General features: G+C 44.0%; 1 protein-coding gene and 1 long non-coding RNA gene across 3 annotated transcripts in view; one reads left to right on the forward strand and one right to left on the reverse strand.

Moving 5' to 3' along the window:
• The window catches only part of LOC134503471 (uncharacterized), a 194,157-nt gene extending 180,697 nt beyond the window's left edge, over window positions 1-13,460 (reverse strand). Inside the window, exons 1-2 of one of the 2 annotated variants that reach the window (XR_010068550.1) lie at window positions 13,028-13,460; window positions 8,244-9,131 (exon numbers count right to left, since the gene is read on the reverse strand). This is a non-coding gene — a long non-coding RNA (uncharacterized LOC134503471). Of the gene's footprint in view, window positions 1-6,842; window positions 9,132-13,027 lie in introns of those variants that run through there. The other variant, XR_010068549.1, reaches the window with a different exon arrangement.
• A 57-nt stretch (window positions 13,461-13,517) lies between these two features.
• Window positions 13,518-18,616, forward strand: CITED4 (Cbp/p300 interacting transactivator with Glu/Asp rich carboxy-terminal domain 4). Its single transcript, XM_063312272.1, has 2 exons — window positions 13,518-13,739; window positions 16,710-18,616. The coding sequence occupies exon 2, from the start codon at window positions 16,723-16,725 to the stop codon at window positions 17,341-17,343; it is 621 nt and encodes a 206-aa protein (XP_063168342.1). The 5' UTR covers window positions 13,518-13,739; window positions 16,710-16,722; the 3' UTR covers window positions 17,344-18,616.
• The last annotated feature ends 7,432 nt before the right edge of the window (window positions 18,617-26,048 follow it).

A 26,048-nucleotide genomic window follows, 5' to 3' on the forward strand; every position in this document is an offset into this window, starting at 1 on the left:
TACTGGGTCAGGTCACCAGGAGGGAGGAAAGATGGTGTTCAGAATGGAGCCACCAGCAGCATCCTGAGCCACTGCCCCATTGCCTCTTGCAGTTAGAGTGCAGTGACCGTCTTTTCTCAGCAAAAATAAAGCACCAACCTAAAAAAGGGGCAAATCTGAAAGAGGCTCATAAGGATAACAAACTTTAATTGTTTATGTTTGCAACTTTGCTTTACCAAGGAAAATTCAGGAGCCAAACCAAGACAAACTTTACAAAAGTGCATATCCTAATAAAAATATCTAAAATCAAACAGCATGTGTAAATTTATTTTGAAAAGGACATTCAATTTCCCTATTTTTCACACTAATGTGAAAGACTGTGCATTAAGCAGTACCATTTGTATGGTAAAAGTTAACTGATGAAAATAAAGGACAAAAGTGAGATTTTGAAAAATAAATAAATCTAAAGAACAGCTTTCTGAAATAAAGGACTGTCTTTTATAATAAAAGACGGAGGGTCACTGTAAACTAGAGGGATTTTTTTTCCCCTGGTTGCTTTTCTCAGTGGCCCCTGGCTGGATCCAGCCCGTTCTCAAATTCCATCTTTCAATGTTGGTTGTTCTTACCAGACTAAATGTGATCCTCTTTTTGGTTTTGGAGTCTTTATTCTGCTAAGGCACAAACCTACAGATCAACAGACTGAGAGTCCTGAGCCCTTTGCCTAATTTCTCCCCACCATCTGAGTTGGGTGGCAAAGAATAATAAAAAGGTTTCAAAAGATGAGCCCTTGATATGTGATGGATGGCGACCCCAACCCTTTTTTTTTTTTTTTTACAAAATACATGATTGCCCAAATCTCCCCAGATCCCCACAATTTGGCCAGATATATCATGATTCCAGATTTTTTTAAAATCATTTATTTTATCATGGGGGAGCTGCAGATACCATTTGCATCTCCACAGATGTCCTTGTGACATATCCCACATCTGTCCCAATGGGCCCCTTTGCTTCCATAATTCACCACTGATCATTTTCCACCTCCTCCCCTTCCAACATAACAGGGGTAGCCCCAAATGCAAAAATCCCTTCTCTCCAGAGGTGTCTGCAGGGGAAGTGGGGGTCAAGTGGTGAAAGCAGCATTGTGTAGTCACCATGCAAGCCCCGCCCCATTGCGACATGCTTCATGACAAGGCGCGCAGTATAAAAGGCATGGAGCTTTCATCACCATAGTGCTCTGCTGCTCTGGAGATTTTGACGAAAACATCAGATCCTGCTGACACCTCTGCCCCCCTGCCCAGCTGCATGAGCATACAACATCTGTTTAGGCTGTGTACGAGGTAACATGTGAAATGCAGTTCCTGCCCATGAGCCACTGGCTCAACCCATCCGGTCTTCGCCCTGTAATGGACATCTCCGCCCAGTGAGGACATATGAAATGCATCATTTTTTTTAAAAAAGAACAATAATATTACTAATAATATATTTGAGCGTAAAAGCTTGTCCACCCTCCTCTTACTAAGGCATCAATAAACCTGCCAGACAGATTCTACCAGGACATAGCAGCGGATGCACTCCGACTGACAAGATCTGGTAGCAGGAGAAGGCCAAGTCTTTGAAGAAGGTTGGCTAGAGCTGAGAAACTTGCAAAATTCTTTACTCCTGTATCATTTCTTCCACGCTTGAACGATCTGTATATCTGCTTACACTTATGCTGTCTCTCTCTCACGCACATACACTCAGATACGGGCTTTTATATAAAAGGCATGGGCCATGTAGAGCCCTTGCCCTAATTTCATGCAACCTTCAGCATACTTTCAAAGGACACACATTCTTTTAATGCTTAAATGAAAAGAAAATAGAAAAACAACTCCTTGGTGAGGAGGAGGAAGAGGAGGGGGAGAAAAAAAACAGAAGGCAAGGAAAAAAAGTAATCTAGAGAGAAGGTAGAAAGAACACCAGGAGCAGAAAACGGGGGTAGAGAGAAACTGAAGGTGGAACATCCAGGAATGTATGTGGGTGCCCGTAATAGGCATCTTGATGTCCTCAACCAGGCTTTGCCCCTGCTGGCAACTGACAATGTGGGTAATGAAACAGGGTTCTCCACCATACCTGAAGACCACAGACCAGCAGAAACGCTCCAGACCAGATCATTTAATGTGTGGCTCTCTCTTCTGCCATCCTGTTGCCACCCCCAAGCATCAGACATTGCTGAGAGACTGCTTCAACTCTTCCTAACAGTAGAGCCAGTTCTTTTGGATGTTGGGTCTTCCCACTGCACACTAAGCTGGACTGCAATGCCTAGGATTCCTCCATAAGTTTCACACCAGGGATCTGCCTTCCTCATCTGAAATAGATTTGGGCTGCCAGGGTCAGATGGGAGACTATCTGCTTAGGAAGCCCATAGACATCATCCAAGTTTCCATTATTGGGGGACATCAATATAATAAATATATGATGGCTTAATGCACTTGAGGCAAATAAAGGTTTACTTCTGCATACTTGACCAGGGCTGGGCAACCTGAGGCTCTCCAGAGGTTGCTAAACTATAGCTCCCAGCAGAACAAGCTACTGGTGACCAATGATGAAGGATGCTGGTAGGTACAGTTCAGCAGTAGCTGGAAAGCCAGTAAGTGCCACCTTCTCATTTCTTTGCTGACATGACAAAACCATGTCTCAGTTGTAACTTGACCTTGCACCGCATCCCAGGCAGGTTTGACGAACTTTCTGCATCCAGCTCATGGGGGAGAGGTGCTTAATTAGACTGTGCAAGAATTTGCTGCACACATTTATGTCCAGCAAATACCAACTATCAGCAAAGACAGGCTAATTACAAATCCCTCTGCAGACAAATGAGGCCGGGGGAAGCCAAGATATGGTCCAATATGGCCGCTCTCCAGCCAAGGTATTAACTTGACGCGGGACTCCCATCAACTGCTTCTTTTCCCTTTTAATTAAAAGCAAACATCGAGCAGGAAGCTTAGCAGGAAACCTAGTCAGTACAGCAGACCACAAAAGGGGAAAAAATAAAAAAAGAAGGGCCAAGAGGAAAGTAAATACAAGCGAAAAAATTCAGGAAGTTTGCACTTTTCTCGAGCTACTTGAGTCCTTTGTGGGCCAAGAACAGGGTGGGGGAGGCCCAGCTCCAATCAACCAGCAGCCCCACTGAAGGATAACAGAGAGGGACTGATAACACAACCCAACAGAAGAGTTTTTTCTCATTTTTATGTGGGTTTTCTGAAGGGTTACATAGACAACCTTATCAATCGCTTTTAGGCAAAAGAAATACCAGAATTAGTACTCTCTCTGCGATCCCCAGACTGATTAAATTCAAACCCCAGGCAGTTCTGTCGATCTTTCTTTTATCCAGCTTTCTCATTTGGACAGGAGCGGGGCAATTGTTTAGAATAGTCTTCTCTGATCTGCTGCTTTTGAGAATCCAAAGTCTCTTTTTGCTTTTGTTGGATCCGAAGTCTCCTAATCCTCAAGGAACACAAGGCCATCGCGGTTGGGTTATGGGAGAGCTGAAGTCCAACACATCTGAAGGGCGGCTCTAATAGGTAGGAAAAACGAGCCGTGCCCATTTCCTGACTTTCTCACGTGTGGCTCTGGGCAAGCCACATAACTCTCCCCTGAGTCAGAAGAAGGTGACCTTATCTAACCACCCGGGCAGAAAGAAGTCATTCTCCCTGCCCCTTGGCAACCTGCCCCATTATGTAAGTGCGGAGTTCGGCCCTGAGAATGTTTACCTCCCATGATGATCCGGCCATGCCAGAACAGTCCTGATCTACTGGGTAGTTCTGCAAGAATAGAGATCTGTTCGGTGGCTACACTTCACTCCTTTGGGAAGGACGAAGGCTGATGTGGGAAGAAAATGGGGCAAAGTTGGCAGCAGCACATCATGCTTGGGAGGGGATGGCGCTTTTCCCCTCCCCACCCCCCATGTTTAGGGAGAAAAGCCTGGGGGTTATTATTCATTCAAAAATCAAGGTGCCTCAGAATGACAGAAACCTTTGCCATTGATTTTTGGCAATTGAAGGAGACACCAGGGCAGCCTTTCTCAACTTTTTCACCCTGGGGGAACCCTTGAAATATTTTTCAGGCCTTGGGGAACCCCTGCACATTCAGGCTCAAATAGAGGCCAGAAATTACCAAATTGTTATATTTGTTTCATGGGTGGGCCTGTATATATGTACTAAGTGTTCTTAAACTAAAAGGAAAGAATGAAACTGCCCTCTTTAATGTGGAGTTGCCCAAATTTGAAATAATTTTTTAAATAAATCCTGATCTCCCAAGGAACCCCTAGGGACCTCTCACAGAACCCCAGGGTGCCACAGAACTCTGGCTGAGAAATCCCATAGTAGGGGATATCAAAAAACAGAGGCCATCTGCAGCCCTAGGACCCTAGGTTGACCACTCCTGGTTTAAGCTATATGGACTCGGTGATGGGACCCCAAATGGCAGTGCCAAAAAGAGGCATTATTGGACATGTATGGATACCTACACTTCACTGCGGAAGGGAGCACTGTCGCTCCCCAAGTCCCTGATCTTGCTATACCTACTTCTTGCTTCATTGTCTCCAAGCAGGCAGGCAGAATGACAATGAAGAGGTGGAGCTGGCAACTTTCTCCCTTTGCTGTTCCCTCCAGGAAGCTCTTGGGATTGTCCCCCAAATGAGAACAAGTGAATGGGCACCAACTGGCAGCAGCAAGAAGGCAATGGGCATTACTGAAAGGTGGCCCTATGTTTAGACGACAGTCTATAACACAGTGTTTCTCAACCTTGGCAACTTTAAGACGTGTGGACTTCATCTCCCAGAATTCCCTATGCTGGCTAGGGAATTCTGGGAATTGAAGTCCACACGTCTTAAAGTTGCCAAGGTTGAGAAACACTGCTATGACAGTTCTGTTTGCAGAACTGTTAAAGCACAAACTTCTGCTTGAAGGCCTCCACTGTTTCTCAGTTCTCAGCCAGCCAAGCCATCTTAGTGAGGGAGGAATGGTGAGCCCACCCTATGACATTTGCCAATTAACTCTTTTTCCCGACGTGATTCCAGGCTGCCACGAAACACAGAGGAGCTTTCCACTATAGGGACCAACTCCTGGATAGGCAGTCATGGGTGTGAACATACATCCACGCACTCCATCATTTACATACGTAACAGTGTTGTTTCTGCCAATGCCAGCAAGCACTCGCTGACATTCTAAAGGCAAAAACAATCATTACGCCATTAAACAATTAATTGTCTTAGTCATCATCCCTTTGGAAAACCAAAATCCATTTCTCAGATCACCCATCCCATCCACCTGCCAGGACAGGCCCAGTGTAAACAGAGGAATCTACCAAAAATGAAGTCAGAGGTCAAGGACAAACATTTCTGGAGCAGAGATGGCTAAGGCATTCCTGCCAGGACCCATCCTTGTACAGTGTCTGATAGTGATATGCCTTGGAGGGCTGTTTATAAAAGCTCCCCTGCATTTTCTTTACCAGTTCTCAGTTAAGTTGGGGAAAGGGAATTGTTTTCAAAGATGAATAGAATTCAGTGCAATTCTGATAGGTGGAATATATGTAGTATTCTTGAATTTATTTAGCAATGAGGTACCCTGTCATGAGTACCGATGGTGAGCAGGAGGGGCCACTATCCAGGGGCAAAAACGCATGCGTAGTTTAGAGCTATCATTCAAAGAGACACAGAACAGACCCGCCTTGACTTTGGGGTTTTATCTGTCTGGGTTTTTCCCGCGCTTCTTCAGTTTGGTAGGATTTTCTGTCTAATGTAGCAGTAATAAAGCACTAGAGACTTCTTCCTCGTCTCGGAGTGGTTCTTGCTTAGTCAGGACAACCCCAAGTATTGAGTTGGTAGGTCTTACCTTCCACTAAACAGTTATACTACCATTCAACCCCAAGAGAAGACATTCATAACTCCCTCTGGAGAACATTTTCAGACTGGAAGTGGGGGTAAATTAGGAGGTTTCAGAGTTATGGAAAGCAATGTGATAGAAAAAGCAACACTAGCAGTCTGGGGTCCACAAGGGTATGGTCAAAAAAATCAAGATGGTGGCCACTACAGTCAAAGCTCCCTTTGTTTGTTAGGCATATCATGGACAGACCTTCGATAGCACCTTTGTGGCTACCATCTTGATTTTCTTGACCACACCCTGCAGACACACCCAGCTCTATCACCTCCAGTGGTCATGTAAGCTCAAAAACACCACCATGAGCAACTGGAAAGAAATTCTCCAGCGTCCTGAGAATAAGGTAGAAAAACAAAAACCTGTGGGGAAGACAACCCGTGTTAAATTGCAAGCCGGATTTGGCCAGAGCATGAACTGAAACAGTCCTCTGCTGATTCTTTACAAGGAAAGCACCCTATGTCCCTCCAAGTCCTTAAGTCTATGGGTGCAGAAGCCATGAAGAAAATCCTCTCCATGCAGATGCAATGGGAAATCCCAAGTGACGTTTCTGAACAGCATGAATGCACCCTGCTCCCAGGGGATGGATCCTTTTCCTTCAAGCATGCTTCATTCTTGGGCTTTGGCTCAAAAAATGTTGGCCTTCTAAACACATTTAAGAGGAGCAGATCTGTTAAATACAGCCCAGGTTACTTCCAAATGAGCATGCTAGAACTGAGCTGCACGAGCCAACCACCAAGGCCCTCGTAAGTCAACGCAAAGCAACCACAACTGAAACAGAGGGAGCCTGATGTGTTTATATTTCAGTGTACTAAATGTTTATCAGCTAAGTTAAATTTTAATAAATCAATGAGGGGTAAATAAGTGGCAGGTGCTTGCTTCCCAGTACATTTTGTTCTCACTGGCCAGAAGGCTGGAAGAGAGCTTACTTCTTGGAATGAAAATGAAAAGAAGCCTTCTGCATGCATGCTTTTATTTGCAGAGGTAAAAAGGGGGAAAGCATTAGAGTGGTTTACCTTCACAACAATAAAAGGGGAACAACAGAATATTCCAACAAGTGGAACTCAACCCTTGCAGCTTTTCTAAAACAGCAGTTGCAATTTTAATTGGGCGAGTTTGAGGAGGGATCCCTTCAAAGCGTCTAACTTAACACTGTACTTCACCCTTTATTTCCTTTGTGTTCATGGTGTGCAATATATTCAACTCTCTCTATAGACCAGTTTCAATGCTCTTTTACAAAGAGCACCCTCAGGGAACCTGGTTGCATGACAACAGTATGAGGTCATAATTTCCCACCTCCCAGGGATTTATATTTATAGATTATTTTCTGGCCCATGTGGTTACCTCCACCCCATTTTCCAACCCCATCCTCACTTCTAGCATGTTTTGCCTTTGTTTGTGTTCAGTGCTGAGACCAGGCTGTGTCATCTGCTTCCCCTGCTTCTGGGGCTGGTGTAAATTTAATTATTTTTTAGAATTATACCTGCCACTATCCAGAGAGTGTGAGCTGTTATCAACAGCCATACAGCAACATTATAATAAAATACTCACAAAAGTTCACTAAAACATCCATAATATATATGATTAAAAAAAACATAACACAACACAACATAACAACATAATCCAGGACATCATATCATCTTCCATAGGTTCTCTAAAACAATTCCATGTTTAAATGCTTATGAAAAGCCAACAATAGGTAGGGGGATCCACGGGGTAGGTGAAAAAGTCAAATGATGGCCATGTCTACATGACAGAAGCCACATCTTTTTTTATATGTGTTGTAGATGCCTTCTTGACTTTTTGACCTTCCCAATGGATGCCCTTGAATGAAGAGGCCAATTTGATTTCCAGCAGAAGGCTTTTCCATAGCACAGGTATCCCTGCTAAGAAGCAGCAGAGAAGTTCTCCCCAACAATGTCCCACCCGAGTGAAGGACATTTATGGCTTAACTGAGATTTGGTTGCATCCAGTGTTAACCCAATGAGATTGATTGGATCTGACAAACTGAATGCCCACTGTGGTCCACTCTATATATAATTCAATCTGGATCAAAGGTGTCCCTCAGATACCGAACACATTCATGACATTACATGTCAATAATCCTCAGTTTGGGAATCAACAAACAACAATGCTCTGAGCAAAGCCTCATTTTGTTTACATGGCATAGCGATGCTTGTTTTCTGATGAGTTTCCATAATAGTGGCAGGATCTATTCCCCAAGTAGTAACAGCCATTACAGCCTAACGATCCAGGCTCACTATATGGTGTGTTTTTATCCAGCGTGCTCCACTTCATTATCATTGAGCCTGCCTTTAAATTGCATGGCATTTAAAATTTAGAATTGCATTGCACAGATCCTCTTTTCTTTTGCAGCTTTCTTGAGGTCCACAGAGCTCAGGTCAAATTTGTTTTGCTTCACAAAGACATCAAAAGCAAAATTTGATGTTATGGACCCTGTCCATAAGAGAATTTCATCTGGCGGGGTCCAGGAAGCGGGCCTTCTCTGTGGTGGCCCCTGCTCTCTGGAATATCTTGCCCACGGAGGTGAGGCAGGCCCCTTCTCTCCTGACCTTCTGGAAGGCCCTGAAGACCTGGTTTTGCCGTCTCGCCTGGGGCGGGAAAGTGAATAGCCATTCTTGGGGATGGCTCGCACCCTAGAGTCCCTCCCACCAGCCTGGATTTTACATTTCTCTTGGATTTTATTTATTTATTGTGTTTTATTATAATTGTTTATGTGGTTTTAATGTCTGTGTTTTATGTGGGATTTTATTGTAAACTGCCCAGAGTCCCTCTTCTGGGGGAGATGGGCGGTGGCTAAATATGAGTAATAAAATAAAAATAAAGAAATAAAATTCAGTAGTGAATGAAGGGCATCTCTCACCTGAAGACTGAACACCCACCAGAGTGGTGGAGAGGAGATTCTTTGTAATTTCAAGAGCCAGTTCCCTGGTGCTGATCAGAAAGTCCAACATGTTGCAATTTCCCCAAGGATGACCCCACACTGACTGTAGTGTAGAAGGAGTTCAGTCAAAATGCCAAGCTGACATCAACAATGATCTCCTCTGGGGAAGACTCTCCATGCCATGTCCTTTTTTGCTTTAGTGTTTTTTTTTAGCATAGGAAAGTGGAACAAAAAGGTTGTCTCTGCTCCAGTGCATGGCTCCATCTGTACTGGTGGCATTAACCTGGGAGTTGTCTTTCTTCAGTTTTTCTTTCGACAAAGCAGTTTCCCCTTTTCTCCTAAAAATGATAGAGAATTTCTTTAGAATATTTGCATATGGCTTCCACAGGCATCCTTCCTGAGAACCAATGACCAGGGACATTCCTGATTGGATCCTCATTCTTTAAAAAGAACATTTGTCCTAGCATTGGCCCCACCATTTGTAGCTTGTTGATTGTGCTGCAAAAGGAGAAAAACGGCTTCAGGTGTTATCATCCCTTTGAGCCACTTTGAAAGAACAGTGTTCTCCAGTCCAAAATGTCCAGAGAAATGGTTGGGAGGTCTATATCAGCCTTCCTTACCTTGCTATCCTCCAAACATGTTCAGTTACAACACTCCAGAGCCCCAGCCAACATGACCAATAGTCAAGGATGATGGGAACTGCAATCCAAAATGTCCAAGGGACAGCAAGTTAGAGAAGGATGGCCTAGGTGGTAGCAAAACCAAGGAGCCTTCTTGTACTTAAAAAGGAAGGAAGGAAGGAAGGAAGGAAGGAAGGAAGGAAGGAAGGAAGGAAGGAAGGAAGGAAGGAAGGAAGGAACCAAAGACATAAATTATCCCCCCAAATATGACATAAATTGGTTCCTAGTTGGCATGAACAATGGGGATAGAGAAAGTTGACATGCAATTTGGGTGGGGGGCAAAGGTGAGGATAGAATTCCTGGATGGAGTGTATAGTATTATAATTTATAACCTCAATATTATGGTGGATTGCTAACAAGGAAGTTACAGGGCAAATAAGAATTGCAAAATGAGTATTCAATTAGACCTTAAATATAAATATATAAATAAAATAAGCATCCCAATCCCTGATAGTTGATCACACAATTAGTTCAACAATAAGTTAATTAGCATCTGCAGTTACACAGGACCCAGACTTATTCATATGCAGCACCCCTTAATGATGGGAGATCAGTGATTTCGTCTACAGTGACCATCCTTAAGTTTCCTCCAGAAGTTCCATTCATTTGGGCCTAAATAGTAATAATGATTCCCTATCCTCTATGACAATTGTTCATTAATTCAGCATTGCTCAATAATTGAATGTTGCCATTACCAACAATGTAGACAGTTAATACTGAACTTTTTTTCCTGTACTTTAAAAAGTCTAATTCAGTGTTTTTCAACCTTGGCAACTTTGAAGATGTGTAGACTTCAACTCCCCAAATTTTGCTGGCTGGGGAATTCTGGGAGTTGAAGTCCACACATCTTAAAGTTGCCAAGGTTGAGAAACACTGGTTTAATGTTATTCCAGTATGTCATTCTCAGCACAAAAGCTGTCCTCTTCTTCTCTGAAGAGATCTAAATTACACAGCAAAACATGTTTTCTGCCCCGGGACAACGTTCTAAAACCCTCTCTATGCATAAGCAGCACACTCCTGAGGTTCAAATCCTGAGAACCGGCAACAGGGGAAAGTTATGAGCTTTTTGACCTGCCTGTGAGTGTCCAAGAGATCGGCTATCTCTGCCCATTGATTATGGTGGCTCAGGCTGGAAGATCTGCAAGAACAGCTGCAAGACAGTAAATTCCTCATTCTCCAGGTGAGGCAGAACCTTGCTCCAATCTAGAAGGGCTTTTTTAAAAAAAGCTAGCTTTAAAAATAATTTGATAAATTTGATTTTTGTAATTGGCTTTTATGTTGGCTCCTTTATTACAGCAATGTACCAAATATTAGACTGAAAATGGCAATATAAAAAAAAACTTTTTTTAAAAAAAGCAACCACAAAACCAATACAATATAGAAAGCTGTATCAGTGATTATTGGCTCTGTCAACTCAACAAAGCTTCAATGTGCAGGGGCAGTGTACCTCTGGAAAGCCAGCTGCTGAGGTCTAGCAACATGGTGAACTGTTGTCCTGCTTGCAGGCTTCCCTCAGAAATATCTGGTTGCCCAGTGTTGGAAACGTGATACCGGACTCAATGCTGCTTTGATCCAGCAAGATTCTTTTAATAGGGATAAGAATAGAAAGTGAGGTTGAATGGGCCTTAAGAAGCATTGCTAACAACAAGGCAGCAGGAGACGACGGCATCCCAGCTGAACTGTTCAAAATCTTGCAAGATGATGCTGTCAAGGTAATGTATGCTATATGCCAGCAAATTTGGAAAACACAAGAATGGCCATCAGATTGGAAAAAATCAACTTATATCCCCATACCAAAAAAGGGTAACACTAACAAATGTTCAAACTATCCAACAGTGGCACTCATTTCACATGCCAGTAAGGCAATGCTCAAGATCCTGCAAGGTAGACTTCAGCAATTCATGGAGCGAGAATTGCCAGATGTACAAGCTGGGTTTAGAAAAGGCAGAGGAACTAGGGACCAAATTGCCAATATCGGCTGGATAATGGAAAAAGCCAGGGAGTTTCAGAAAAACATCTATTTCTGTTTTATTGACTACTCTAAAGTCTTTGACTGTGTGGACCATAACAAATTGTGGCAAGTTCTTAGCGGTATGGGGATACCAAGTCATCTGGTATGCCTCCTGAGGAATCTGTACAACGACCAAGTAGCAACAGTAAGAACAGACCACGGAACAACGGACTGGTTTAAGACTGGGAAAGGAGTATGGCAGGGCTGTATACTCTCGCCCTACCTATTCAACTTGTACGCAGAACACATCATGCGACATGCTGGGCTTGAGGAATCCAAGGCTGGAGTTAAAATCGCTGGAAGAAACATTAACAATCTCAGATATGCAGATGATACCACTTTGATGGCTGAAAGCAAAGAGGAACTGAGGAGCCTTATGATGAAGGTGAAAGAAGAAAGTGCAAAAGCTGGCTTGCAGCTAAACCTCAAAAAAACCAAGATTATGGCAACCAGCTTGATTGATAACTGGCAAATAGAGGGAGAAAATGTAGAAGCAGTGAAAGACTTTGTATTCCTAGGTGCAAAGATTACTGCAGATGCTGACTGCAGTCAGGAAATCAGAAGACGCTTAATCCTTGGGAGAAGAGCAATGACAAATCTCAATAAAATAGTTAAGGGCAGAGACATCACACTGACAACAAAGGTCCGCATAGTTAAAGCAATGGTGTTCCCTGTAGTAACATATGGCTGTGAGAGCTGGACCATAAGGAAGGCTGAGAGAAGGAAGATCGATGCTTTGGAACTGTGGTGTTGGAGGAAAATTCTGAGAGTGCCTTGGACTGCAAGAAGATCAAACCAGTCCATACTCCAGGAAATAAAGCCAGACTGTTCACTTGAGGGAATGATATTAAAGGCAAAACTGAAATACTTTGGCCACATAACAAGAAGACAGGACACCCTGTAGGAGATGCTGATGCTAGGGAGAGTGGGGGGCAAAAGGAAGAGGGGCCGACCAAGGACAAGGTGGATGGATGATATTCTAGAGGTGACGGACTCGTCCCTGGGGGAGCTGGGGGTGTTGACGACCGACAGGAAGTTCTGGCGTGGGCTGGTCCATGAAATCACGAAGAGTCGGAAGCGACTAAACGAATAAACAACAACACAAGAATAGAAAAAAGGTCTGTGTGACCTTTCTCTAAAAAAAACAAGGGACAGTGTTAACAGTAGATTCATATATGCAAGAATGAAAAAAAAATCCTCTGTTATGTATGCATGCGCACCTGAGACGGTTCCCCCCCCTCCCTTTTACAGGCAACCTGCCTTAGATGCTCAAGTCAACCAGGTTCCCTAAACAAACTTCCATTATCTTCCTGGACACGTGGAATATTTGGAGAACAAGGAAAACAGGGCACGGTGGGACCACTGCAACTGGGATATTAGGTGCACCTATCATCCCCTCGCCAGTTAGAGGATGATGGGCGCTGTAAGCCAACCCCCCGCGAGGACTCCGGGTGGAAGGTGGTGGTTCGGTGCGAAGAAGAACCGCGCCACCCATCCCGGGCTACCAGCTACGCCCCAAGGAGCACCGTAGAGTTAATAATACCACCAGGCGCGCCTCCTCGCCGGGCCTCCGCTCGAGAACGCCTCTCTTGCCGCCCCGTCTTCCACCAATCGGCGGAGGAGATGAGGAGCTGGCCAAATCTTGCCCTCGTTTGTTTGCATACAGACGTTGGAGGCGCGCACGCGATCGCGAGGAAGGAAGGAAGGCAGGCCGGTTGGGGAAGAAGGGGGCGCGTCAGTCGACCCTTCCTCTCCCCGCCGGTGTCAACCTGCGGCAAACCCCCGCCATTGCCTTACACGGCTCGGCCTTCGGATGCGAAAGAAAAACAGGTGGGCGGGACCCCGAGACTTCACCTCGGCCCCCAATTCACTCCTTCCACGGTGGGGGGAGAGCAGGAAAGGAGGCGAAGGGGGAGAGGACGCCTTCGGAAGACCTCGCACCAACCAGAGACGGAGGGGCGCGGCTAAACTCCCCGCCCTCCTTGCCTGGCTATATAATGAAGCCGAAGTTTATCCTACTGGCGAGATACACCGCGGAGTCAGGCAGGCTTGTGTGGAAGACGGGGCGGCCCGGCTGGAATTGATGCGGCCGGAGTTGGGGGCACCTTTGCAAACTGCGGGCAGGTCAGCCGGCTCGAGGGGAAGGAGCGGGGCGTGAGAAAGCGAGGAACGGACGCCGGGGCTGCTCTTGTTCCGCCAGGCGGACTCCCGCTTCGCGCGTTTTGCAGCCGCCCCTCCGGATCGCCGCCTTTAGGGTACGTGCCCGAGGAGGCGTCTTTGGGGTAAACCGCGCGCGAGGAATGACACGGCCGGGGGAGACGTCCCCGCCTTCGATTCAGCGACGGAGCCGCGTCCTCTCGCCCGGCCTCCGATTTGCACCGAGCGCTCGGCAGGCTGCATTGTCTGACTCGGGCGCCGGGAGGGAAGGGTTAACCGAGCGTGTTCGCGAAGTGCTGATCTTTGTGCTGGCGGAATGTGCCGGAGCGGGAGCTACCTCGCCAGGGCGAGGGGGAAGGGGTGGTGATTGCCAAAGGGTTAGAGCCCGGAGATGGGCTCTCGGAGAACCAAAGCAGCGCCGCCGCCGGAATCGGAAAACCTGGGTCTTGTGGAAGCGCTGGCCGGGAGAGGCGTGAACGCGAAACGCCTCCCTGATTTGCAGTTGCGTTGGTATTTTTAAAACGGAGCTAGCGCACGTTTCTGTTGCAAATGCGAGTTGGGGTTCGGGCTTGCAGGCTGAGAAGAGCGGGGAAGGGTCCCTCAAGAAGGACGGCGAGGGAAGCGAAAGAGGAACTGGACTGGACCGCCCGGTCGCGCTCGTCTGGGTGAATTTTCGTTTCAGCCGCTATGAGCGGCCCGCTCTCCCCCTCGCAGCGCCCTGCCCCGCCGCTAGGGGGCATCACAAAATCCCCGAGGGAATTAAAAGCCAAACTTTCGAATCACTGGGCTACTTCGATGAACAGGCCTTTGTCTTACCGGCCTAGGCGGAGAAGAAGGCCGGCAAACAAGTTGGGGGTTCCTTTACAGCTAAGAATCTATGAGGGGACAGTGTTTCTCAACCGTGGCTACTTTAAGACTGGACCTCAACTCCCAGAATTCCCCAGCTAGCAAAGCTGGCTGGGGAATTCAGGGAGTTGAGGTCCACACTTAGTGTTTCTCAACCTTAGCAACTTTATGTTAAGGGATAAGGGTAATGAGTTCTGTAATATTCTTGACTTCTTCTCTTGACAAAAATAGGGCCAGTGTTCACACAGCATGCATGGGTCACTGAGCATACCTTAATTTCCTATTCTATTCATGCTAAACGATGCTTGGAAAGCCTTGGTGGCTGGGTTCACACAATTTGCTGAGTCTGAACAAATCACTTTGCAGCTTAAGTGTATTGTGTGAATGAATATATATGTGCACAGTAACAGAGTTAGTAGCTGTGAACCCTAAGAAATTGAAAGGTGCCTTTTTGTCTCCCCCCCACCCCCTCCAATGGGTAGTCTTCCTTACTCTTGGCCAGTGGGAAGATCATGTCCACCTTGGGGCAGGAGAAGACAGCTTAGCTTCCTTAAACTGTTTACAGCTACAGACCGTTAACGCAACATGTTGATCCAGATCAATTAAAAACACAATTTGGAATTAAATGCAGCAATGCACTATGCTTAATTTTAACCTGGGGTGGGTGCTGTAGCATCTTCTCTTAGCCTAGTCTGTTAATGCATGGTGCAAACCCAGAAATGGATTAGTGTAAAAACCTGATTGTGTTGTGAGAACACAGTACCTAATAGTAACCGTTGTGCTGGCTGGTATGTATGGGAAATGTAAGTAACTGAAGGACATTACGTGGTAAATCCATGTCATTTCTATAGTGGGTTTGCCTAATGCATTTATCCCCAGTTAATAATAGTTGGTTCACCTGATTTTCTGAGTTCATCCAGTACTCTAGGCCAAAATGTGGTTCGCTGTTCAGACTGTGTGATGCCTCTGCTCAAGAGCAGTATTTCTCCAAATTAAATGTCTGAATGGGGAACAGTAATAGGGTGTGGATTGTTCTAAGGGCTTCTGAAGATCATCTGTGGGATGTTGGACTCTGAACATCATCTTTGAGCTAAAGCATTGGACTACAGGTCTCATTGTGCTTTCCTACTCCAAATCTCTCCCTGCCACATGGACTGAGGGGGCAGGGAGGAGTCCCTGCCATCTGCTGCCACTGTGGACAAGAAAGGCTGGAATTATATGTATGCGTGCCTGTCTTTGCTCTATTGAATTAGCTCTAGCCCATTGCTTGGGGAAACATCTGCAGCTGTCCAGAGCTGCAGTTACTCTTCAGCTTTCAGTCCCTCTGTCCTAATCTTAACATGGATATTCAGAAGCAAGAGTTTAAATCCAGCTCAGCTGTGAAGCCCACTGAGTAATTTGGGGCCAGTTGGACAGATGCAGCGTGCCACACTGAAATCCCTGGGAAAATTAGCAAGAAAAGGTTTCCAGGTGTCTTCAGCTTGGTAGTGGCCCATAGCTTGAAAGATTCCTAGATCAAATCTCAGCATCTCTGAATAGGGTTAGGGAAGAGTTCAGTCTAAAGCACCTGGAAAATGGCTGTCAGTCAGCCTGCACCCACAATCTAGTGGTTATCAGGTGTGACTGAATTCAGGGAGGTGCAACCTCGACATGTCTGGAAGATGTCAAGTTGGGCAGGGGTAGTAGACGGTATCAGCCAAGTGGACTCTGCAGGACAGCTTGTATAGAGTAAGGGAGGTGACCTTCAGAGAAACATGCAAGGGGGCTGAAGCATTCTTTAAACCCTGGGAAACAAGGTAATGTTAAGTTGCTCAGGCTAAGGTGCCACACAATCAGACTTGCAAGATTCTGTTATCCATCTATCTCAATATCAGTAAAATGTATCTCAGTAAAGTGTAGTTCTGTCTTCCTATGGAGTTTCTGGTCTGACCCATCTGATGGGGCTGACGTGTGAAATTCCTCATTTGGACCTCTTTGGATGATCAAATTGTACTGGGTTCCCTTTGATATATTGGAATTCAGGACAGCCAGCATGCATGACTTTGTTGCCTTCTCCCATCTGAAAAGTAACCTGATCCAGACTAGTTAGAACTTCAGCAAAGCAGCTGAATCTTTCCTTCTTTTGTGGACTTCCAAACACCAATTGCTACAAACAGAGCTTTTAGTGTTCATGGCAATGAGCTATTATGCTAACCTTCTAACCTGCATTCTTTGTCTTGCAGTGCCCTGACTGTGATGGCTGATCACATGATGATGTCAATGAGCCATGGCATGAATGGGCTCCAGAGCTACCGGATAGGCATGAATGGGATGCAGGCCCCACCGCAACATGGACAGCAGCATGTGCTAAGGACGCTCCCTCCCAGCCACCAGATGATGCAGTATGGAGGCCCTGCTATGGACGGAGGAATGAGGCAGAGGCCGGGCATTAATGGACAGATGGGTCACCACCAGGTGCCAAACACTGTGATGTTCAACAATCCAAGCCAACAACAACAGTATATGGGACCTGTGGGTACCCAGCAACTTATGGCAAGTATGCACTTGCAGAAACTCAACACTCAGTATCAGGGCCATCCTCTCCTAGGCATGAGTGCTGGCCCTGTTGGACCAGGTGCACAGCAGTACAGGATGGGCCCGGGACAGCACCCAGGCATGCAACACCTGCCCTCCCCTGCTTTGACCTTGAACGTTATGGACACGGATCTTATTGATGAGGAGGTCTTGACTTCTTTGGTTATGGAGCTGGGCTTGGACCGCATTCAGGAGCTGCCAGAGCTGTTTCTGGGACAGAATGAGTTTGACTTCATCTCAGACTTTGTTAACAAACAGCAGCCCAGTGCAATCAGCTGTTGAGCGGCTCTACTGGGAAGCAGGCCTGTTTTCTTGGGGCTTGATTGTGATACACGCCTGCCTCTCACTTTCTCCTGTACATAAGCATACAGCGTTTCCCAGCTCATCTTTGCCTGTTGCTTGAAAAAAACAATAGACAATCACTGGAGGCTCCCCCCCACCATTTTTTTCCCCCTTGCTCTACCTTGCTGCTTCTCACAAGGGAGTGTGGCTTTTTCTTCTGCTGTTTGCAGAGAGGGTGATTGAAAAGCTTCTGCAGATGGAAAATGAAAAGCAGTTACAGAACTTCAGCCATTCAGGAAAGAGAGCCCATCCCTTCAAAACTATTCTGCCTTCGGACTACAAACATTGAGAGGGGTGGGTTTCAAAGAGGCTGAGATCTGCTCTGCTCTGCTCTGTCCTTCTCTGATGGCAGAACAAGCTGTTTCCAAAAGCACCTCTCCTTTAGGGGTGGCGGTGATGGGTTTTTAACCTATTCTTTCCCTGAAACGTGAATGGGTAGGAGACACTCTTCACTGTTCCTCCTGCCTTATTGCCCCTCAGTACTGTGAAGTCTGCAATCATCTCTCATTTTTTTACTTGAAGGTATCACTGGCCTCAGGTTGGGGTTTTTTGTTTTCTTCCTGTCTTGTAATCTCATTCCTTTGTTTCGTATTAAGTTGGCAGAAGTTTCTGGGGGACAGCTGGCACAGGTGTTCAAATGACAAATCTTCAAGGTTAGGTTGCTTGTGATGGGGAAGGCCAACTGATTAGCATTTCTTGTTAGGCTGCTGCAAACATGAGCTTTAAGCTGCCCTCTAGCTCCTTTTCTGCCTCTGAAACCAAATAAAATAACCTTGTAATTGTATATATTTCTAATTTTTGAAAGGGAAAAAAAAATCTTTGGTGTATTTTTATTTATTTGGAAGGGCTTAAACTGTTGCCTTCTGAAATTACTGAGAAGGGCTAAACAAGACACTGAAGTGCATGTCCCTCCAAACTTTTTTGTTATCTGTAATTAAGACAAAGAATATTTTGTTTGAATGAAAAAAATGATTTAGTAGCTTGTTGCCCTCTGAGAGCTTGGTATTTTTTTTTAAGTTTTGATTTTGTTTCTCAAAAAAAGTGTGGATAGCAGTTTTATTTTTATTTTCAAATGCTACAGCAGAATGTTCAGTAGAGTAACTGAAGATTTGCTAAGGCCCCTTGTTTGCAGACACACATCACTGTTGATTAATGAAGTGAAAATGTACAGGTGATTGTTTTTCTCCAATAAAAGCTAAACCCTCAAATTTAAGATGCTTGTTTGGGTTTGTGTCTTAATTAAAATATCCATGAATAAGAAAATGCTCCTGAACTTGGAATTTAGTATGGACAAAAGGTCTATCACATTCTACTTTTTAAATTTTTCTGTCTTGACCTCCCAGATTTTTCAGCTACCTTTTCAATTGCTTCCTGAGATTTTGCACATGGTATTAAGCCATGCTTTGTTTAACCATTATTTAACAAGCCATAGTTGGCTGGGTTTGTACAAAACAGCTATAAACCACCACTGTTGGGTTCAATAGGCCAAACCTAAGCAAGCCATAAGCAAAAGCACTTCATAGGTGCAGACATAGAATAAACTTCGTCCCAGATGGCCTACAATTCCCATTAGTCTGGCTGACATGGTGTGGTGGAGGTAAAATCCATAATATCTGGAAAGCACTGAGTGCAGAAGTCTGGTGTAGGGAACCTTGGGATAAGTGGCCCAGTGTTCTGACTCCATTTGTGTAGCTCATACAAAGCATTTGGGGCAATTAAACCTGAGTTAAGTGGTTATGCATGTAAACCACAGATGTTATTGCTGTTTAAATGAGAATAGAGAACTGAAGCAATCAGTATAAACTAAGGTCAGCCTGAGGATACCTAATGTGTTGAGATTTGCCTGGAAATTCTGCAGTTGAACACCTAATCAGTGGCAGGTTAGGAAACCTCAACTTACCTGGGTCTGTTTGATCGTAAGACCAAATGAAATTATTTTATGTTAGTGATGCTTTCCATGGTTGTCTACCACAGTCTTAAATACGGACTTTCTTAAAAATCCACTTGCTGGTATCAGAATAATGACCAAAATCCTCAATCTTTCAGGATGGGTGTATTGCTAATAACTAACTGACTGGATTTTTGTAGGCATTTTACAGTATTTTGGCATCTGTGGTCAGACTGCACAGCTTTGACACTATGGCTAACCTTGAAGAAAGGAAACAAAGTCAGACCTGGTTAGTTATTGGATGAGAGACCAAGTAATCACAGGACTGAACTGGGAAGTTGGAGGAAAAAAAACTGGAAAAAGGCAGTGGCAAATCACTTCCATTTTGCTGCCAAAAAACATTAATGGATGTGCCCCAAAGGTCACCAAAAGTGAAGCTAATTAATGTTGCGTGAACTTGGCCACTGTGGTTTGCAATTTGTGGTTTATATAGTTTAATATATGCAGAACCAGCCAATTGGTGCTTAATAAAATTTCTTACAGCACTCACTTTATGGTTTCCCAAATCCCCTGGAGTAAGATGGACCTGAAAAATTTGGATTCTGTGTTTGGGGAGGTGTGGGGTATAAAGCTTAAACGCATGCCTTAAATTTTCAGAACATTCCTTTAAAACAACACCCCCCCACCTGTAATTTTGCCCCTTAAAACGTCTCAGCCAATGGAGATTTACCATTGATTTTTTGTGAGTGTGAACGCAGATGGTAGTGCTTATTTCTGCCTGGATTCTCTTTTGATAACAAACAGTTGGAACTCTTAATCATTGGAAACTTAATGGCACCTGAAAAAGGAGTTAACTGCAAAGGAAGAATATTAATATTTTAAGGAAATCTATAGTTAATGTTGGGGTGGGGGGCAAGCTTGGGGTGTTGAAGTGAGCTAGGAGTAGAACTATATTTATTTGGGGTTTTTAAATTGTGTTTATCTGGGCTCAGAAGAAAGAAGAAATTGCCAAAGTCTCAGTCTGACTCTTGCTGCATTTATACATGAGGCTAAGCCAAAACCACTATTATGGTGTAGTGTGAATGCAATCCTGACTTTTAGACTCTAACCTGGTTCACACAATGCAATAAGCTGTATGTGCTTTGCTTGTTTGCTTTATGTGTTATACAAATCTAACTTCTGATTTGGAAGTTAAGAGTGGCTTAGTGTGATGTCTGAAACCAACCAATTTGGCTTACAATGGTTAAGCACAGTATGGTTTGGTGCAATATCCTTTGTTATCCACCTATTTCAAAACACAGATAAAGCACCCCTGGAGTCTAAACCTGGATTTCTCTCCCTACAAATAAGAGGTATTCTGTTGTTCAGCTTATGCAGAAAAACGGCCAGGCTTAAGATAATGTAGTTTGCTTTTTTATGTCTGTTTTGTGGTTTGTCAAGCAGAGTTTAGACTTTAATTTGCTGGGTAAATTCATCCAATTGTGACTTATTTGATAAATCATGATTAAGCAAGCCACAGCTTACTACGGTATATGAACCAGGCCATCGTTCATTGGTTAATTTTAGGACTAAGCCATGGGATCAAAAAGCTGATAGAACTAGATCCTGGTTTCTCCAGGACACAGATTGTTTTTGTTAATGTGTGACTTTGCAACCTCCCTTCTGCCTTAAAAATAATGGCAAGCAGCTACACACTGTTTTGAGCTTGGCACCTTCTCTTTGTTGTTGGCTACCAGTCAAGATACACAGACTCCTGCCTGCTGCATAACAACAGGAAATACTAATGACAAAAGGCCACTTCATGTGCTCCTTGGCCTGGAACAATTGCTCATTGAGAGATTATCTCTGCTCCTCTTTCACGTGAACAGAGTCCTCTGCAGTCGCATTAGTTAGTGCCAGGTATGTGAACCAGAGCTCTCCTCCAGGCCAAACAGCTTGCTCCCAGATTGTTTTCCCATGCTCCGTCTCTGCCTCTTCTCACAGTCATCCCTTCAAAGCTCTGGAGAGATGCAGAATTGTTGACATAGCAGTTTACTATCTGCTTCAGAGTTAGGGGTAGGAGGAAGATCCATCAACACCACTTTCTCATCTGGATCCAAGCCATGTTGCAAAGTGCAGGTTCAAACAAAGTATTAAGCCATAGTTTACTGAACTGGGCTGAATAGACCACAATTGGCTGAGTAACAGTTAAACTGTAGTACCTGAGCCACTGATGCTGTACAACATAAACTATAATCCTAAACTGGGCAGATGCTTGTGCTAATTATCCTACCTCTTTTAGCCAAGTTTGGTTTATCTTGATGGACACCTCTTTCTAGTGATTTCTTCTGGGTAACTGGGCAGTTTGTCTCTAAATTGCAGAAATTATGGTCTTCTTGGAAAAAAAGCCTCCCTATTTCTGTATCTATGGGAGGTGAGATCATAGCCAAATCTATCTGCTTTGCATGCACGGGTCTCTGTCATCTTCAGTTAAAGAATCAAGTAATCGAAGATAGAGGAGACCCCAAAGAACTAGAACCTGAGTATTAGACTACGATGGTCAAAGAATCTGGCTAGCAGCTTACTAGAAAGAAAAGCTGGAAGTGGCTCTGTGCATTTACTGTATCCTGTTGCCCTGCTTGCATGATGCATCTGGGAGGTCACTATAAAAAACAGGGCACTGCTCAGGTCCAGCAGAGTTGCTAGTATGTTCTTAACTTCAACAATCTGGTTTCAACTCCATGCTCCTCAAGCACGAACGAAATATAACATCTCCAAGTTGTCTTAATGCCATCATTTTTAGGACAATGGAGCCAATGTATTCTTGTACCCTTTTTAAACCAGCTGGCCATGGTTCTATTTCCCAGTGTAACATTGTGAAACGTACTGCATAAATCATATGTGCACTGTCAGCTCTGTCTCACACACTGTCCTCTCTCTCATATACACACACTTGCAGGTGAGGTCTACCTAGATGGAACTCAAGTTGTTCCAGGATCAGTCAGGACATAATTTGCTTCCCAGCTGTCTTAGAAAGCGCACCAAGTTTTGGAAGTTGCGTGATTTGTAATCAATGTACAGTAGCTTTCTAAATAATGTTCCCTTCTTGGAAGGCATTTTATTTTCTATTTGTTGCTAGGGTTCAATCTTGCTGGCTCAGCCTGGGCAACCTCCTCAGGTCCCAACAGAAACTGGGATGAACAAGCCTGGACAGCCTTAAGGAATACTGTGCAAAATTCAGCATTGCTTCAGACTGCCATTTATGGTGGACTGAGTGCTCCTTGTTACCATTCTAATGAGCTTTTCCACCCAGCACTTTCGTGCACAACATGGGGGCTTTTCTCTTTAGATCCACAGCGGCCCCACATAAATAGGACCTATACTGCTTTTATGTGCATCAATAGTTCACTGGACTTTAACGCATCATTTTCAAATCAAGAGGTTTGTGCTGTTATACTATTTGTGACAGAAAGACACAAAACTCGATCTATGTATGTTCTCTCAAAAAGGGTGAGGTGTGGAGCGCACAGGTTAAAAGTATTTGCTGGCTGACTGGTTTTATATACACACAACTTTGTATATACAACTTCCTTAGCCCTCCAAAGTGTAATGCACAGAACTCTTAAAAGGTGCTAGGTGGAAAAGCTTGTTAGAATAGTAACAAGTTAACAAAAAGGAGCAAAATATATACAGACTGGATTTATTTGCATGTCACATATAAGTGACAGAATTCATATATACGGACCAACTTTTCCTATCCCAAAATTTAGTTACTTTGGAACAGAATTCTGATAGTTTAGCAAGGAATACTACGCGTACAATACCATCTGCATAGCTCAGCAGTGCTACATATAATTTAGTGGTAGGTGGTTAGCTCAGCACATTCAGCTGAATTGCAAGATCAAACAGTAATAACGGGGAAAATGCAAACAAGTTTTTCACCTCATAGAAAATACTGGCAAATGCCATTTTAAAACTCAGATGCTTCCATATTCCAGTGTTGCTACATGAAATGTTCCAGGTGATGACAGCATGAAAAGGGAGGGAAATGTTCCTAGGGCAAAGGATAAATGGCTTTATGTTCTATATCAATAATGCGTTAGGTAATCAAACTAACATTAAGAAGAATCAGCCATGTATTCTAAAAGACTGGTTTCAGCCATATACAGCACGCCCAAATTGAACTGCTTGCTATACCTTTCTCTTTGGACACAGTACAGGGATTTCTGCTTACAGAAGGAGGCAGGTCCTCAACTGTAAGTTAAAATAATTTCAAAGGATTGAGATGACAGCAGCCATATAGTTAAACAGTGAGTCATAAAGTTATCAGAATTTAAAATCAAGACTTGCCATTGGTTTCAAATTCCAGTTCTTGTCAACTGGAAATTTTGTTTTATTTTCCAGATGTCTATATCAATCTAATCTAAAGACTCTGGCCATTGTACAAATAACCTCAAGTAAGCAATCTCAAAATACATTAAAAAAATAAAATAAGGTGCCCATCTCCTTTCCTACTAGGCATTAAGATAATCAAGAGCCTGTTTAAAAAGATTTAAAGGAACATCCTAGAAGCCAGGACCAAGGTAACCAAGCTGTCTCCAGGGGCACTATATTCTACAGTGTTGGGTCTACCACTGAGAAGGCCTGTCTTCTAGCCCATCACCCTTTACTTCATGTGGAGGCAAGATCCTAAGCAGACCTTCCATGATCTGAAAGAATGGGCCAAATAATTTGGATAAGTCAATCCATAAGGAAATGGTGACAGCTCTAAATAAAAATAGCATGCTTAGCCTTAGGTATACCACAGATCATGGTTGAAAGGCTGCATAGGTAGGGGGATTAAGGGGGAAATACATGCGACCCTCTTATCCAAACAAGAAGGATTAGCATGTTGTATGAATAGATTGACAGCATGTAACTTCACATATTATGCTATACTATGATGTAGTTTCGGTTTTACTTTACTGCTCAGCCAAATGCAAGTCAACCAATCATGATTAAGTAAACCATAGGTCAACAGGATGAGTGAATTCAGTTAATAAGTTTATTTTTGTTTCATTTTTTCAGTGTATATCCTGCATTTCTAACCCATAGGACTTCCAAAGTACAAGAACTAGGAAATAGAAAAAAGGAACAGAAGAACCTGCCTTACACTGACTTTAAGCCAATAGTCTGTCTAGCCCAATACTGTCAATACAATGTTGTGAGAACATAGGCATCTGGTAGTAACTGCAATAATGAAAAAAGACAAAACATTCGTCACCACCTCACAAAGCATGTTGTGTCATTTGCTCTGCATCCTCCCCAGGATGCCAATGTGGGAGAGCCAGCCCATATGTGATATGCTCAACAAATCACAGCTTAGCCTATTAAGTTAGCACAACTGCAGAGTTCCAGGGATATTTTTCCTGCTCTAGAGGTTCTAGGATTTGAACAGAGAATATCAAAACTGTCATACATTAGGCTGCCAAAGAAAAATGTAACTAATACAGCAGGAAAAGTCCTGTGTATTACATTCTCTTCTTCTAATGAAAAAGTGAGGAGAATAAATAAAACAGGTTTCACTGAGGAATCCAAAGGGCCTATGTGTTGATGAATATTACAACACAGAGGGGAAGATGTGGTTCCAAACACAAAAATATAGCCAGCACTTCTGTTGAATTGCATCAGTGACAATCCAGCAAGAAAAAAATAGATAACTTTTCTCTTCCTGTTTTCATTTTAAATGCCAAAGGGAGTTGCACGCTGTTAAATCAAGTTTTCATCAGAACACTGACATCCATGACTGGAGGCCCAGAACTGCAGTGAAAAAGCTGCCTAGCATCAGGTGGAGAGTTAAGTGGCCACATTAGGAAGGTTAAGTACCGTATACTTTTCTCACTACGGGCTTCTCAACAGCACATCATTAAGCAAGGGTTAAGCAGTGGATCTATACATAGCATTTGTTGATTCCAATTATGTGGATTTAGTGTACTAAGCCACAATGTGGTTTGTCTGGTGTATATTATGCATACCCAATCATTGCGCTTATGGCTTAGCAAATGTGTGTGAACCGAGCCAATCACAGTTTATAAAATAATCATGGGTAAACCTGTGATTTGTGGATCCAATGAATGTTTGGCTTTGGCTAACACCTACAAGTACCATGTTCCAGAACCTAGGGATGACTTGGAAGGTCCAGTCTCAAGTTGTCACCAACAATTGGTGGCACCCAAAGTATCCTGGGCAGTTGGAATATACATGTATTACATTTGTATTGTATTTTTAGATTTCTGTTCCACCTTCTCTTCAGGAGCTCAAGACGACTTATGCAGAGCTCTCCATTTTATCACAACAAACCTCCTCTGGAGTAGGCTGGGCTGACAAATGAGTGACTGGCTCAAAGACACTTAGTGAGTTTCCACGGCTGACAGTGGAGGTGGGTTTTCCAAGTTACTTTAACCTCTAGATCACCCTGTCTCTCCCACAGAAGCCTTTAAAGACAATTTCTTATGTGCAAAGACTTGAGAGCACATCAGGGATGCAGCTCCTGCCTCCATGACCAGCACTTGCTGTTTAATATTCTTAAGAGTGCTAACAAGTTGCTCAGCACTGGGCAGAATATGGAAATGTCACAGTGCCTTCCCAGAAGGCTTCCAGTCCATGATAAGACATAATAGGCATGAACAAAAATGGAAGAGTTCAGTTCTGTCCTGCATGGGGGGTGGGGTGAGGAGTAGGTGGAAATAAACGGTCCCTGCTGTGCAATTGTCTCTCTCCGCATGCCGGCCCTGACTGC

This window comes from Candoia aspera, chromosome 10 (genome assembly GCF_035149785.1).
Source record: "Candoia aspera isolate rCanAsp1 chromosome 10, rCanAsp1.hap2, whole genome shotgun sequence".
Lineage (NCBI taxonomy): Eukaryota > Metazoa > Chordata > Lepidosauria > Squamata > Boidae > Candoia > Candoia aspera.

Bases quoted from the DNA above. Each gene is read 5' to 3' on its own strand.
- CITED4 (XM_063312272.1), top strand. From the start codon at position 16,723: ATGGCTGATCACATGATGATGTCAATGAGCCATGGCATGAATGGGCTC.